The sequence below is a fragment of the Amblyomma americanum genome, chromosome 10 (assembly GCF_052857255.1).
Source record: "Amblyomma americanum isolate KBUSLIRL-KWMA chromosome 10, ASM5285725v1, whole genome shotgun sequence".
NCBI lineage: Eukaryota > Metazoa > Arthropoda > Arachnida > Ixodida > Ixodidae > Amblyomma > Amblyomma americanum.
The window spans coordinates 24,132,441-24,145,477 of NC_135506.1; the positions used below are offsets into that span (position 1 = coordinate 24,132,441).

Consider the following 13,037-nt stretch of genomic DNA (forward strand, 5'->3'; position numbering starts at 1 on the left):
CAACAAACGATATTTTTTTGAAAATCCTCTGAGCCTCACTGGGGCGCCTATGAACGTCCTGTAGCCTTAATTGGTTGACGGAACCGTGAATGACAACGAAAGCTCAAAATGTAGCCGTTCGGCTGACCTAACCACTGTCCAAATGTTATTCGCAACCGTAGGAATCAGCTTTCACCACGATTACTGGCGAGTTCCGGCTTTGGGAGCGCTGAAGGGTGACGCCTGCTCTGTGCACGTCAAGCAGCAGCTATTGCAGCCAGGAACGTATAAATTATTTCTCCCTGTTAAGACGCAATTATGAATTTCTTGCTTTAGCGAAAGAGGCAAAGAAGCTCAAGACAGTGGAAGAAACCACATCTCTGCACTAGCATTCGAAGGGGATGGATGAGACAGTCCTACACATCGCCATAGACTTGTACAGACAGACAGAAAAACTTTATTCAGCAAGTGAGTTTTGACCCGGCTGGGTCCCTGGGCCACTGCGCGGTCCCGCACTGCATCAAGTAGGAAATGCCGGGACATGACGTCGGCAGCCCGAGTCACCGAAGCAAGCTGCGATGTCGGGTCTGCAGACATAAGCAGAAGGACCTCCCAGTCCTCCCAGCTCGAGATGGCGTGCTGTCCCCGCGGGGGAGGGTCAGCAGGGCAGCCGAAAAGGATATGGGAGAGTGTGGCGTGGGGGTCACCGCATAGGGAGCATGCAGGGGATGTGCTGCAATAGTGGGATAAAAGCTGAGGGGATGACAGAGAGCGGGTCTGTAGGCGTCTGAAGAGGATCTGTTGGGAGTGCGTAAGAGAGGGGTGGGGAGGAGGGCAAGTCCGACGGTCCAAACGGGGTATTTGCGTGAGCTCCGCAAAGGTGTGTGCCTGCTCCCTCGAGAATCCTGGATCGAGACTGTCCTGAGCCCGGCAAATCAGACCTCGGGCCAATTTATCGGCAGCCTCGTTTCCAGGGTTCCCAGAGTGAGCCGGCACCCACTGAAGCTCTACCCTGCGCGGTAAATTTTGGGTAGGAGTGTTCAACAATTTCCAGGCAGGGCGTGAATCCTGCCCCTGGCAAAGTTGAACAGAGCCGTTTTGGAGTCGCTGAAGATGTATTGGGCGTCCGAATGTGCAAGGGCTAGGGTGATGGCGGTCTCCTCTGCCTCCTCAGGCATGGAGCCCGAGGGAAGACGGTGAGTTAGGGGGTGAGGTAGGGTCGGATTGTAGGCAACTGCTACCGCTTCATGCGCTGTACATGCGGCATCTACCCAAACGGCATCGTGGGGGTGCCCATAATACTTATGGAGGGCACTAGCGCGAGCTACGCGGCGAGGGATGTGATATTGGGGATGGACGTTTCGAGGAAGGGGTTTCACAACGAGAGGCATACACTTTTGTACGCTGAGTTACTGGTTACCCGGTGAGGGATTGCTATCGATGGAATGATGTCGAAAATTCATTGCTCGACTTGGACAGTAAGCAGTATGAAAGGTTCTACCTGCTCAGAATTAGGTGGATAAATAAAGAAAGAGGGAATATATAGAGTTTGTAGTGTCTGACTGCTGACTGAGGTTGCAAATGTTCTGTGCGTTTACCGCTGATCCATAGCAAAGAACGCTGAATCGGCGGAAAGAAAAGCCCCCTGAACTCGTGCTGCCCTTGTCAGAGGCGCTCGCTTCCGGTCACAATTAAAACCACTGTATAGCAAGCACCAGAGTTGTAGTGAACAACATTCTAGTACGCTGTACCACAGTTGCGCGTTCGATGGATGGATGGATGGATGGATGGATGGATGGATGGATGGATGGATGGATGGATGGATGGATGGATGGATGGATGGATGGATGGATGGATGGATGGATGGATGGATGGACGGACGGACGGACGGACGGACGGACGGACGGAAGGATGGATGGATATGGATGGATGGATGGATGGATGGACGGACGGACGGACGGACGGACGGACGGACGGACGGATGGATGGACGGACGGACGGACGGAAGGATGGATATGGATGGATGGATGGATGGATGGATGGATGGATGGATGGATGGATGGATGGATGGATGGATGGATGGATGGATGGATGGATGGATGGATGGATGGACGGACGGACGGACGGTTGGATGGATACGGCTGAACCCTTTAAGTCGGGCGGTGGCTCAAGCCACCTAGCCATGAATTATGAAATTTTACGGCCTAGTCATGCCCCCTAGTGGTTGTAAGGGCGTCACCCTTGAGGTCACGACCCCCAACACCTTTCTATATATAATAAATGTTTTCACCACCACCACCATCCGCCGACCTAGAGGCGCCACTTGGCTCAGCGGAAACACATGCGGTCACAAGGACACCGCCCAAATACGGCGCTCAGCGAGCATTAATGTGCAAACTTGGTACAAAATATCCACCCGAATTTCTAGTTTCTGCAGCTGACAAATATGTTTTAGCTCATTTTAGTTATATATTCTGATGAACCGCTACCACCTCCACCAGCAGCGGCAGTAAAAAATATGAACTAGCAGGAAATCTGTGAAGGGTTACTCATATACAAGACCACTGTTATTTATCGTCTATCAAGAGGAAGTATTGAAATATTTGATGTTGACAAAATTTTGTAATGGATAATTTTTTTTAACAACTCTGCGTCCATCGTCACGCTCCAGCTAGTAATACCCAAGTGTCTTCTTTGCTAAATACTAAGTGTCAAGTGCTGCATGGGATGGAACGTAACAAGCCTATTGCAGGTTTCAATACCACGATGCGATTCTTAGCAGAAGTTACATTGTACGTGATGCGAATCTTACTGGCTATTTTTTCGGGTGTTTTTCTTTCCAAGTTTTCCTTCTTAAAACGTCGAATGATACGTTGGTGAGGTCTTCATGCGAACTGTACGACAAGCTGAACGTTGCGATGGAGAACAATTGGAAGATTATGGAATGAAATCACGAATTCATTTTTGTTTAGGGCAAAACACTGAAATCTAAAGCCGCTGAATCCACTTTTAAAATAAGTTATTTTTGAACACGCATCTAATGGACGTCTGGATTCTGGTTCGGATTTTCTACGAAGAGGGCATCTTGTTAGCTTAGCTGCAGCGCCAGAAAGTACCGAGAAACGTACGTCATAGTCGAGTCAACCACAACGAGCTCAAGTCGGCTGGCGCCGGCGAGCACACGAGTGGCGACAAGAAGCTCGTATACGAGGCTGCTGTGCAAATGATTTATTGACAGTTCTTGTGAAAGAGGTCGCGCCAGAAGGCACAGAAGATCCTTTCATCTTTGTTTTCAGAGTCAGGTATCGTGATGGTAGATGAAGACTGTGGAGCACATTGTTCGACGAACACGCTGAACGCCGCAGCGAAGGTGATGCTTAAATGCAGTTCATGGCAAGAGAACGCTGAACGCTGTAACGGTGCACATTTTACGATCCAGCAGGAAGGCGAGGTGCTTCTGGCACGTCACAGTGCTTGTGGGGAACATGAAGTCTTGCACGACGCGCGGCTGTCACTGCAGGGCCAGATGTGAAGTAAGAAGACAGCATGCACGGTACACGAAGCAGCAGGTCCAGATGGTGTGGGTGGTACACAGGAAAGCCACAGTACCTGCAGAAACAAAAGGAGATATAAAAAAAATCGCACGAACAAGAAATTCGCGCGCGCACTCTGACACCATTCAACCAACGCTGCTAGAGGCCCAGCAAAATTATTTTCTGGCCAGTAAAATTATGAAGTTTCCTGACATTTACCCTCGTGGTAAGGCGAATTTCATGGATAACTGCCCAAATGTGGTCGATGAGTGCCGGGGTGTTTACCCTGTGGCAAAGGGTAACGGTGTGTCGTGGGGTACAGTAAACAGGCGTCACGCATGGTCGCTCATCCATCTATAATATATGCACTGACATACAAGCCGGTGAGGGAATGCCTAACATTGACAATGCAGGAGTATCCGGATGCAGTAAGCAGTCAACGGGTACGAGTGTGGGGATTAGGGGTATTACAGTGCATAAGTGGATTTTGCGCCTCCGGTTGACTGAGTGCGGTGGCTGTGCAGGCCGTATATGTGCTACATTGCAGGAGTGTAAGGGCGTGCGTGGACGACACCCAGAGTTCACAGAACGACACCCAAGCAGCTATCACTGACAAATGTAAATGAAAAGAATCGAAATCAAACAAAAGACCGCTGCAGCGGGATTAACCTGCAATCAGATAATAAAAAAATAATGAAACGCTGCAATAGCTGAAAACTAATTTTCAGGAGAACAAAGAAAAAGTAAGGAAAGGACGAGGGAAAAAGTGCGCACAAAGAACGGCGAAGTTGAGGCTTCGATATATTGACGAGCCGGCCTCAAGAGGAGAAAGCCTCACAAGCAAAATAAAAAAACATACAAATTCGAACAACAGAGTGGAAACTACACGTTATCGATAGTTCCTGTCAATAGCTGATCAGTCTGGCTTAACATAGAAAAACGAAGTCCGAAAGGCGTCTACTCACTTGGGGTAGACACTCCAGGCTTCAACGCGCCGCCTCGAGTCGATGGCCGAGGACAGGGACAGGAGATCGAGGCAGCTCCATACGCCACGTCGGCAGTAGCTCCGAGCTGGCACACTGGAGCCCTCGCAGCGACGACGACAGGCCGGGAGCAGCAGGTCACCGCGTCGTACTGAACACCTCTGTACACTCATATGGAAAAACTGAAAGGCTCAGGTACAAACATACAGGTGAAATACGTAAGGCAACAGGAAAGGCAGGGAAAGAAGAAGCAAAGTAGACAAATAGAGCCGAAAGTATTTTGAAGAAGGAAGCAACCTTGCACACCGCAAAAGAGCCGGACTGACGTCCACCTTGCCTGGTCAAGAGGCTCCCTTGAAAGTATGCAAAATAAGGTAATTAGCACGTACAGGCGATCAGGAGTGACTGCACTGATGAGAAAAGTGAACTTGCACACCTCAAAAGAGCAGGACTGACGTCCACCTTGCCTGGTCAAGGGGCCCCCTTGAAAGTATGCAAAGGCAGCTAATTAGCATGTACAGGTTATCAGGAATGACTACACAAGAGACAAGCGAGAAAACAATTTATATTGAACAGGATGAACAGACGAAATGTTATGAGGGCCATTAACTGTTGTAGACTAGCAACGCAGACTTGTACTGTCAGTAGCAAAGCTATTGTAGATGGAGGTGGCATCATACGTGCAGCAGGAATTGAACATCCAGCGTGGTGCGTGGATGCCGGACCTAGCGAGAGATCCGAGCTCGCATTTGCTGAAGTGGCTCCGAGAACCCAAGTTGGCGTATCTGCAAAGACAAGTCCAAGGGAGACCATGAGCTGGTGCATCTGCAAGGATAAAATCTGAACGTTCTTCAAAAGCAACCGTTACGCCTTGAGTCTTCCAAGGGTGTCCGAAGTTATACACTGAACACTGCACTGTCTGGAAGAAGCGTGAATATACCACGCAATCTTCGCCTAAACTGCATCTTCCGCCCCCTCTGCGGTTCCTGGGTGTCGATACAAACTTAGGGGGCACCGCTTTCGTCTGCAGCCATGCCAGTTTTCTCGTTTCCATAAGTCACGGTCCTACTTATCGAAAACGCAGAAAACTGGACGCTGCGATGCAGTGGCCGAAGCTTTCGACAGTACAGCGTTTATGTCACGAGGCAGAGGGTGCACGAAAGGAACGTTGCACGATCCGCAACTGCCCTATCGGGCCAGATGCCATCGCGGGCCGAGTGCACCAGTGACGTTGCATCAAGCATGAGAATGCTGGAGTGAACACATCTGCAAAGAAAAAAAAAGGGGGGTGACAGACACGCAAGCATATCGTCACAGTTTCACATACTCACCGTGGTGGGCAAAGCGGGCGCGACCGAAGCCTTACGCCGCGGGGCTGAAACAAGTAAGAAAACTGAACAGACCTTGGCTGCAGCGGAAACACGATGTGCCGCAGACCGTAGGCAGCGTCCGTTCTTCGGAGTTGCTCGACGAGGCTGGCGAGAATTTCCGAGCGCCGTGTACGGCCACAAACCACATGTCGCTCAAGACCCTATCCCGCAACGGGGTTTCGGTGGCATGACATGGTGGCTTGGTCGCAACGCCGTTCGGAACGGGTTTCTGTTACATGACGGAAACGGCAGTGAGCTCGCATATCTAAACCCCGTTGAGGCAGCGAGCGAAGCCTATCTGACTTGCTTATTGTGGGCTAAGCCTAAAGCTGTATGCGTCGCGAATCCTAGCTCACCGCGCTTCCGTCACGGAACAGAAACCCGATGGCGACGGCCCGTGAAACCTCTTCTGTACGCTGCGAGTTGCTTATTATTATTCAATGCTCGCGGAAACAGCGCCAGTGGACATTAAATTTCCGCTAACAGCCCACAGCGGGTATCACGAACACGTCACCCTCGCCGCGAGGCTTAGCCTCGCACTCACCTTCGATGCCGACGGCCTGGCTCGGGGAGGTGTATTCCTCGGCAGTCGTCGGTCGGTCGCGAGTGTAACGGCTCCGACGAGTCTCCGCTGGAAGGCGAAGACCACAGCAACCCAACGGCAACGAGCACAAAGTCACGTCAACGAGTACTGCCGCTTGTACTACGGCGAAAATAATTTCCGTGGCTAGCACGAACGAAGGAAGAAGAGCGGTCTGGCGGTCGCATTTTTCACCCGCGATACAGCTGCTTGCGCATGCGCGTTGCTGTCGGCTGCTAAGCGATCGGTCGCTCTGCGTTGTCACCCTTATCAGCTAAAGAAAATTTCCCCCGGGTGCAGAGACAGGCGAGCAGTGACATGTGCACTTCGCCCCACCGCTGCTTCCGTGGGCAGACGACGCATCGTCACGCTTTCTGCGGCTATACTTTTTTGTTTTCGGTGTCCGTCGCCGGCCAGTCTAGATGAAGCGATATCAAGACTGCTTTAGAGGCGCAAGATTCGCCATGCATGCGCTTGCCAGACTTCTTGGGCGACGTTTTTCCGTGTTCCTCATCACCTTCACTTTAAACAAACGGACTAAAAAGAACGGAATAATTTCCGTATTCCTTCGTGTCAATTCAAAAACCTAATGGCTTATAATCTCTATACACCAGGTTTTTCAGGGAGGACTCAAAAATTTTCAGATATATGCTTTGTGGGATCAAACTATGGCTTTTGCTGCATATTATTACCCGTGTTCGCGGACACCAGAAAACCAGAGAATCGTTATAAGTAGTAAGCTGGTTAACTAATATTTAATAACCTTTTAACTAGCACAGTTAGGTAAGCAAAGCAGCAATGTGGGCTAGTTGGTTGTACATTTGGTCTGAGTAACGCACTACACACTAACAAAACGACAACTGGAACGGGGGACTTAGGGCAAGCGCGCTTGTCCTGTGTCCCCCGTTCAAGTTGTCGTTTTGTTAGTGTGTAACGCATTATTCACACCAACAGTTAGGTGCCTAGTGGCAATTAGAGATTTACAGCCAGTCGTTAGTAATAGCTGGATAGGTTTTTAGCATTTATAAATTATCCTCGGCGCTGTGGATCAACAAAGTTTGGCTACATCGGGACAAAATAGATGCGCTTTCGGAAAGCAGACAGGCAAAGCAGCCTCTCCAGTGCATGTAATTAATCAAAAAAGCCAAATTTTGTCGAGCCAAAGCGCCAAGGGTACTCGCGTTTTCGAAATTGTAAAAACTGATATCGCTATTACTAACGACCGGCTACAAATCTACAAAGCAGATGCGCTCTTGGATCAAATTTGTTCTTGTTGGATCCACATTTCATCGATGGTGAGCTTGTACACGTCAGGCTTTGCTGCATGTTTTCGAAAAAATTAGTGGTCTAATCCGTGCTACGCCTAGATTATTCCACTGCAGGAATTGATGCGTGCTGACCCATGTTCTGTTGCCATGGGCAAAGTATAGTTTTTGAGGAAAGTGACTTCTAATCAAGCGCCAGCCAGTAGTAGTAAGTTGTTTAGTTAAATAATAATAAAAAGGAAGCAAAAGGTTTTTTCTAGGCCTGGCATATGCCACCGATACTGAAGCACCTCATGTGGGGCAACGGATATAAAGGATAGCAGGCAGAATGGAGAAATGAAAGAGGCGAGGACACAGGAAGAGAGGATAGAGGGACAGGTACGTAATATAAACAAAAACTATTTACACAATACGCGCTACCCACTGAAAAATTGGTTTTGGGGGAAAGGAAATGGCGCAGTATCTGTCTCATCTCGGCAGACACCTGAACCGCGCCATAAGGGAAGGGATAAAGGAGGAACTGAGAGAAGAAAGGAAGAAATACGTAGTGGAGGACTCCGGAATAATTTCGACCGCCTGGGGATCTATAACGTGCGCTGACATCGTACAGCACACGGGCGTTTTTCCGTTTCGCCTCCATTGAAACGCGGCCCGCGGTAGGGATCGCACACGGGTACTCCGGATCAGTAGCCGATTGCCCCAACCACTGAGCCACCGCCAGTGCACAAGCGTTATTAGGCCAAATTGCGGACAAGTGGCGCCATCTGGCGCCAGCACCGCCAGCCAGTGCACATGCGCTTTTCGGCCAACTCGCGGACAAGTGGCGTCATCTGGTACCACCATTGCGATTCTTGTTTGAATGGCTGCGTGCCGCGCCGCGGCGGCAAAACTTGAGTCCGGGGCGCACTCCCAGACTGACAATCTTGTGTCTTCGCAAAGTCGTTATGGTTGGTAACAATTAAAAAAAAACAGTTTACTGTCAGTACTGCTTCACTTGACATATATAACAACAAACGAGATTTTTTTGGAAATCCTCTGAGCCTCACTAGGGCGCCTATGAACGTCCTGTAGCCTTAATTGGTGGATGGAACCGTGAATGACAACGAAAGTTCAAAATGTAGCCGTTCGGCTGACCTAACCACTGTCCAAATGTTATTCGCCACCGTACGAATGAGCTTTCACCACGATTACTGGCGAGTTCCGCCGCGGTGGCTCAGTGGTTAGGGCGCTCGACTACTGATCCGGAGTTCCCGGGTTCGAAACCGACCGCGGCGGCTGCGTTTTTATGGAGGAAAAACGCTAAGGCGCCCGTGTGCTGTGCGATGTCAGTGCACGTTAAAGATCCCCAGGTGGTCGAAATTATTCCGGAGCCCTCCACTACGGCACCTCTTCTTCCTTTCTTCTTTCACTCCCTCCTTTATCCCTTCCCTTACGGCGCGGTTCAGGTGTCCAAAGATATATGAGACAGATACTGCGGCATTTCCTTTCCCCCCAAAACCAAATACAAATACAAATTCCGGCTTTGGGAGCGCTGAAAGGTGACGCCTGCTCTGTGCACGTCACGCAGCAGCTAGTACACGTCACGCAGCAGCTATTGCAGCCAGGAGAGTATAAATTCTTTCTCCCTTTTAAGACGCAATTATGAATTTCTTGCACTAGCGAAACAGGCAAAAAAGCTCAAGACAGTGGAAGAAACCACATCTCTGCACCAGCATTCGAAGGGGATGGATGAGACTGTCCTACACATTGCCATACACTTGTACGCTGAGTTACTGGTTACCCGGTGAGGGATAGCTATCGGTGGAATGATGTCGAAAATCCATTGCTCGACTTGGACAGTAAGCAGTATGAAAGGTTCTACCTGCTCAGAATTAGGTGGTTAAATAAAGAAAGAGGGAATATATAGAGTTTGTAGTGTCTGACTGCTGACTGAGGTTGCAAATGTTCTGTGCGTTTACCGCTGATCCATAGCAAAGAACGCTGCATCGGCGGAAAGAAAAGCCCCCTGAACTCGTGCTGCCCCTGTCGGAGGCGCTCACTTCCGGTCACAATTAAAACCACTGTATAGCAAGCACCAGAGTTGTAGTGAACAACATTCTAGTACGCTGTACCACAGTTGCGCGTTCGATGGATGGATGGATGGATGGATGGATGGATGGATGGATGGATGGATGGATGGATGGATGGATGGATGGATGGATGGATGGATGGACGGACGGACGGACGGACGGACGGACGGACGGAAGGAAGGAAGGAAGGAAGGAAGGAAGGAAGGAAGGAAGGAAGGAAGGAAGGAAGGAAGGAAGGAAGGAAGGAAGGAAGGACAGATGGACGGGTGGATGGATGGATGGACGGGTGGATGGATGGATGGATGGATGGATGGATGGATGGATGGATGGATGGATGGATGGATGGATGGATGGATGGATGGATGGATGTACGGACGGATACGGCTGAACCCTTTATATCGGGCGGTGGCTCAAGCCTCCTAGCCATGAATTATGAAATTTTATTGCCTAGTCATGCCCCCTAGTGGTTGTAAGGGCGTGACCCTTCATGTCATGACCCCCAACACCTTTCTATATAATTAATAAATCTTTTCACCACCACCACCATCCGCCGACCTAGAGGCGCCACTTGGCTCAGCCGAAACATATGCGGTCACAAAGACACCGCCTAAATAAGGCGTTCAGCGAGCATTAATGTGTAAACTTAGTACAAAACATCCACCAGAATCCCTAGTTTCTGCAGCTGACCAATATGTTTTCGCTCCTTTTAGTTATTTCTTCTGATGAACCGCTACCACCTCCACCAGCAGCGGCAGTAAAAAATATAATCTAGCAGGAAATGTGTGAGGGTTTGCTCATACACAAGACCACTTTGTTATTTATCGTATTTCAACAGGAAGTGTGAAAATCATTTGATGTCGACAAAATTTTTAATGGAGAAATTTTTTTAAACACCTCTGCGCCCATCGTCACGCTCCAGCTAATAACACCCAACTGTCCTCTTTGCTAAATACCAAGTTTCAAGTGCTGCATGGGATGGAACGTAACAAGCCTATTGCAGGTTTCAATACCACGATGCGATTCTTAGCAGAAGTTACATTGTACGTGATGCGAATCTTTCTGGTTATTTTTCCGGGTGTTTTTCTTTCCACGTTTTCCTTCTTAAAACGTCGAATGATACGTTGGTGAGGTCTGCATGCGAACTGTACGACAAGCTGAACGTTGCGATAGAGAACAATTGGAAGACTATGAATGAAATCACGAATTCATTTCTATTTAGGGCGAAACATTGTGAAATCGAAAGCCGCTGAATCCACTTTTAAAATATGTTATTTTTGAACACACATCTTATGGACGTCTGGATTGTGGTTCGGATTTTTTATGAAGAGGGCATCTTGTTAGTTTAACTGCAGCGCCAGAAAGTACCGAGAAACGTACGTCATAGTCGAGTCAACCACAACGAGCTCAAGTCGGCTGGCGCCGGCGAGCACACGAGTGGCGACAAGAAGCTCGGACGAGGCTGCTGTGCAAATGATTTATTGGCAGTTCTTGTGAAAGAAGTCGAGCCAGAAGGCACAGAAGATCCTTTCTTCTTTTTGTTTTCAGAGTCAGGTATCGTGATGGTAGATGAAGACTGTGGAGCATATTGATCGACGAACACGCTGAACGCCGCAGCGAAGGTGATGCTTAAATGCAGCTGATAGCAGGAGCGCGCTGAACGCTGTAACGGTGCACATTTTACGATCCAGCAGGAAGGCGAGGTGCTTCTGGCACGTCACAGTGCTTGTGGGGAACAGGAAGTCTTGCACGACGCGCGGCTGTCACAGCAGGGCCAGATGTGAAGTAAGAAGACAGCATGCACGGTACACGAAGCAGCAGGTCCAGATGGTGTGGGTGGTACACAGGAAAGCCACAGTACCTGCAGAAACAAAAGGAGATATAAACAAAATCGCACGAACAAGAAATTCGCGCGCGCACTCTGACACCATTCAACCAACGCTGCTAGAGGCCCAGCAAAATTATTTTCTTGCCAGTAAAATTATGAAGTTCCGTGACATTTACCCTCGTGGCAAGGCGAATTTCATGGATAACTGCCCAACGTGGTCGATGAGTGACGGGACGTTTACCCTGTGGCAAAGGGTAACGGTGTGTCGTGGGGTACAGTAAACAGGCGTCACGCATGGTCGCTCATCCATCTATAATATATGCACTGACATACAAGCCGGTGAGGGAATGCCTAACATTGACAATGCAGGAGTATCCGGATGCAGTAAGCAGTCAACGGGTACGAGTGTGGGGATTAGGGGTATTACAGTGCATAAGTGGATTTTGCGCCTCCGGTTGACTGAGTGTGGTGGCTGTGCATTCCGTATATGTGCTACATTGCAGGAGTGTAAGGGCGTGCGTGCACGACACCCAGACTTCACAGAACGACACCCAAACAGCTATCACTGACAAATGTAAATGAAAAGAATCGAAATCAAACAAAAGGCCGCAGGAGCGGGATTAGCCTGCAATCAGATAATAAAAAAATAATGAAAGGCAGCAATAGCTGAAAACTAATTTTCAGGAGAACAATGAAAAAGTAAGGAAACGACGAGGGAAAAAGCGCGCACAAAGAACGGGGAAGTTGAGGCTTCGATATATTGACGAGCCGGCTTCAAGAGGAGAAAGCCTCACAAGCAAAATAAAAAACATACAAATTCGAACAACAGAGTGAAAACTACACTTTATCGATAGTTCCTGTCAATAGCTGATCAGTCTGGCTTAACATAGAAAAACGAAGTGCGAAAGGCGTCTACTCACTTGGGGTAGACACTCCAGGCCTCAACGCACCGCCTCGAGTCGATGGCCAAGGACAGGGACAGGAGATCGAGGCAGCTCCATACGCCACGTCGGCAGTAGCTCCTTGCTGGCACACTGGAGCCCTCGCAGCGACGACGACAGGCCGGGAGCAGCAGGTCACCGCGTCGAACTGAACTCCTCTGTGCACTCAAATGGAAAAACTGAAAGGCTCAGGTGCAAACATTCAGGTGAAATACGTAAGGGAAAAGGAAAGGCAGGGAAAGAAGAAGCAAAGTAGACAAATAGAGCAGAAAGTATTTTGAAGAAGGAAGCAACCTTGCACACCGCAAAAGAGCCGGACTGACGTCCACCTTGCCTGGTCAAGAGGCTCCCTTGAAAGTATGCAAAACTAGGTAATTAGCACGTACAGGCGATCAGGAGTGACTGTGCACTGATGAGAAAAGTGAACTTGCACACCTCAAAAGAGCAGGACTGACGTCCACCTTGCCTGGTCAAGGGGCCCCCTTGAAAGTA

The 13,037-nt window shown here is 49.3% G+C and overlaps 1 protein-coding gene across 1 annotated transcript; it reads right to left on the reverse strand.

Moving 5' to 3' along the window:
- Nucleotides 1–3,202: 3,202 nt before the first annotated feature.
- Nucleotides 3,203–5,281, reverse strand: LOC144106436 (uncharacterized). Its single transcript, XM_077639247.1, has 2 exons — nt 4,478–5,281; nt 3,203–3,588 (listed from the first exon to the last, which is right to left on the reverse strand). Exons 1-2 carry the CDS (start codon nt 4,666–4,668, stop codon nt 3,408–3,410), a joined length of 372 nt encoding a protein of 123 aa, XP_077495373.1. The 5' UTR covers nt 4,669–5,281; the 3' UTR covers nt 3,203–3,407.
- Between the last annotated feature and the right edge of the window lie 7,756 nt (nt 5,282–13,037).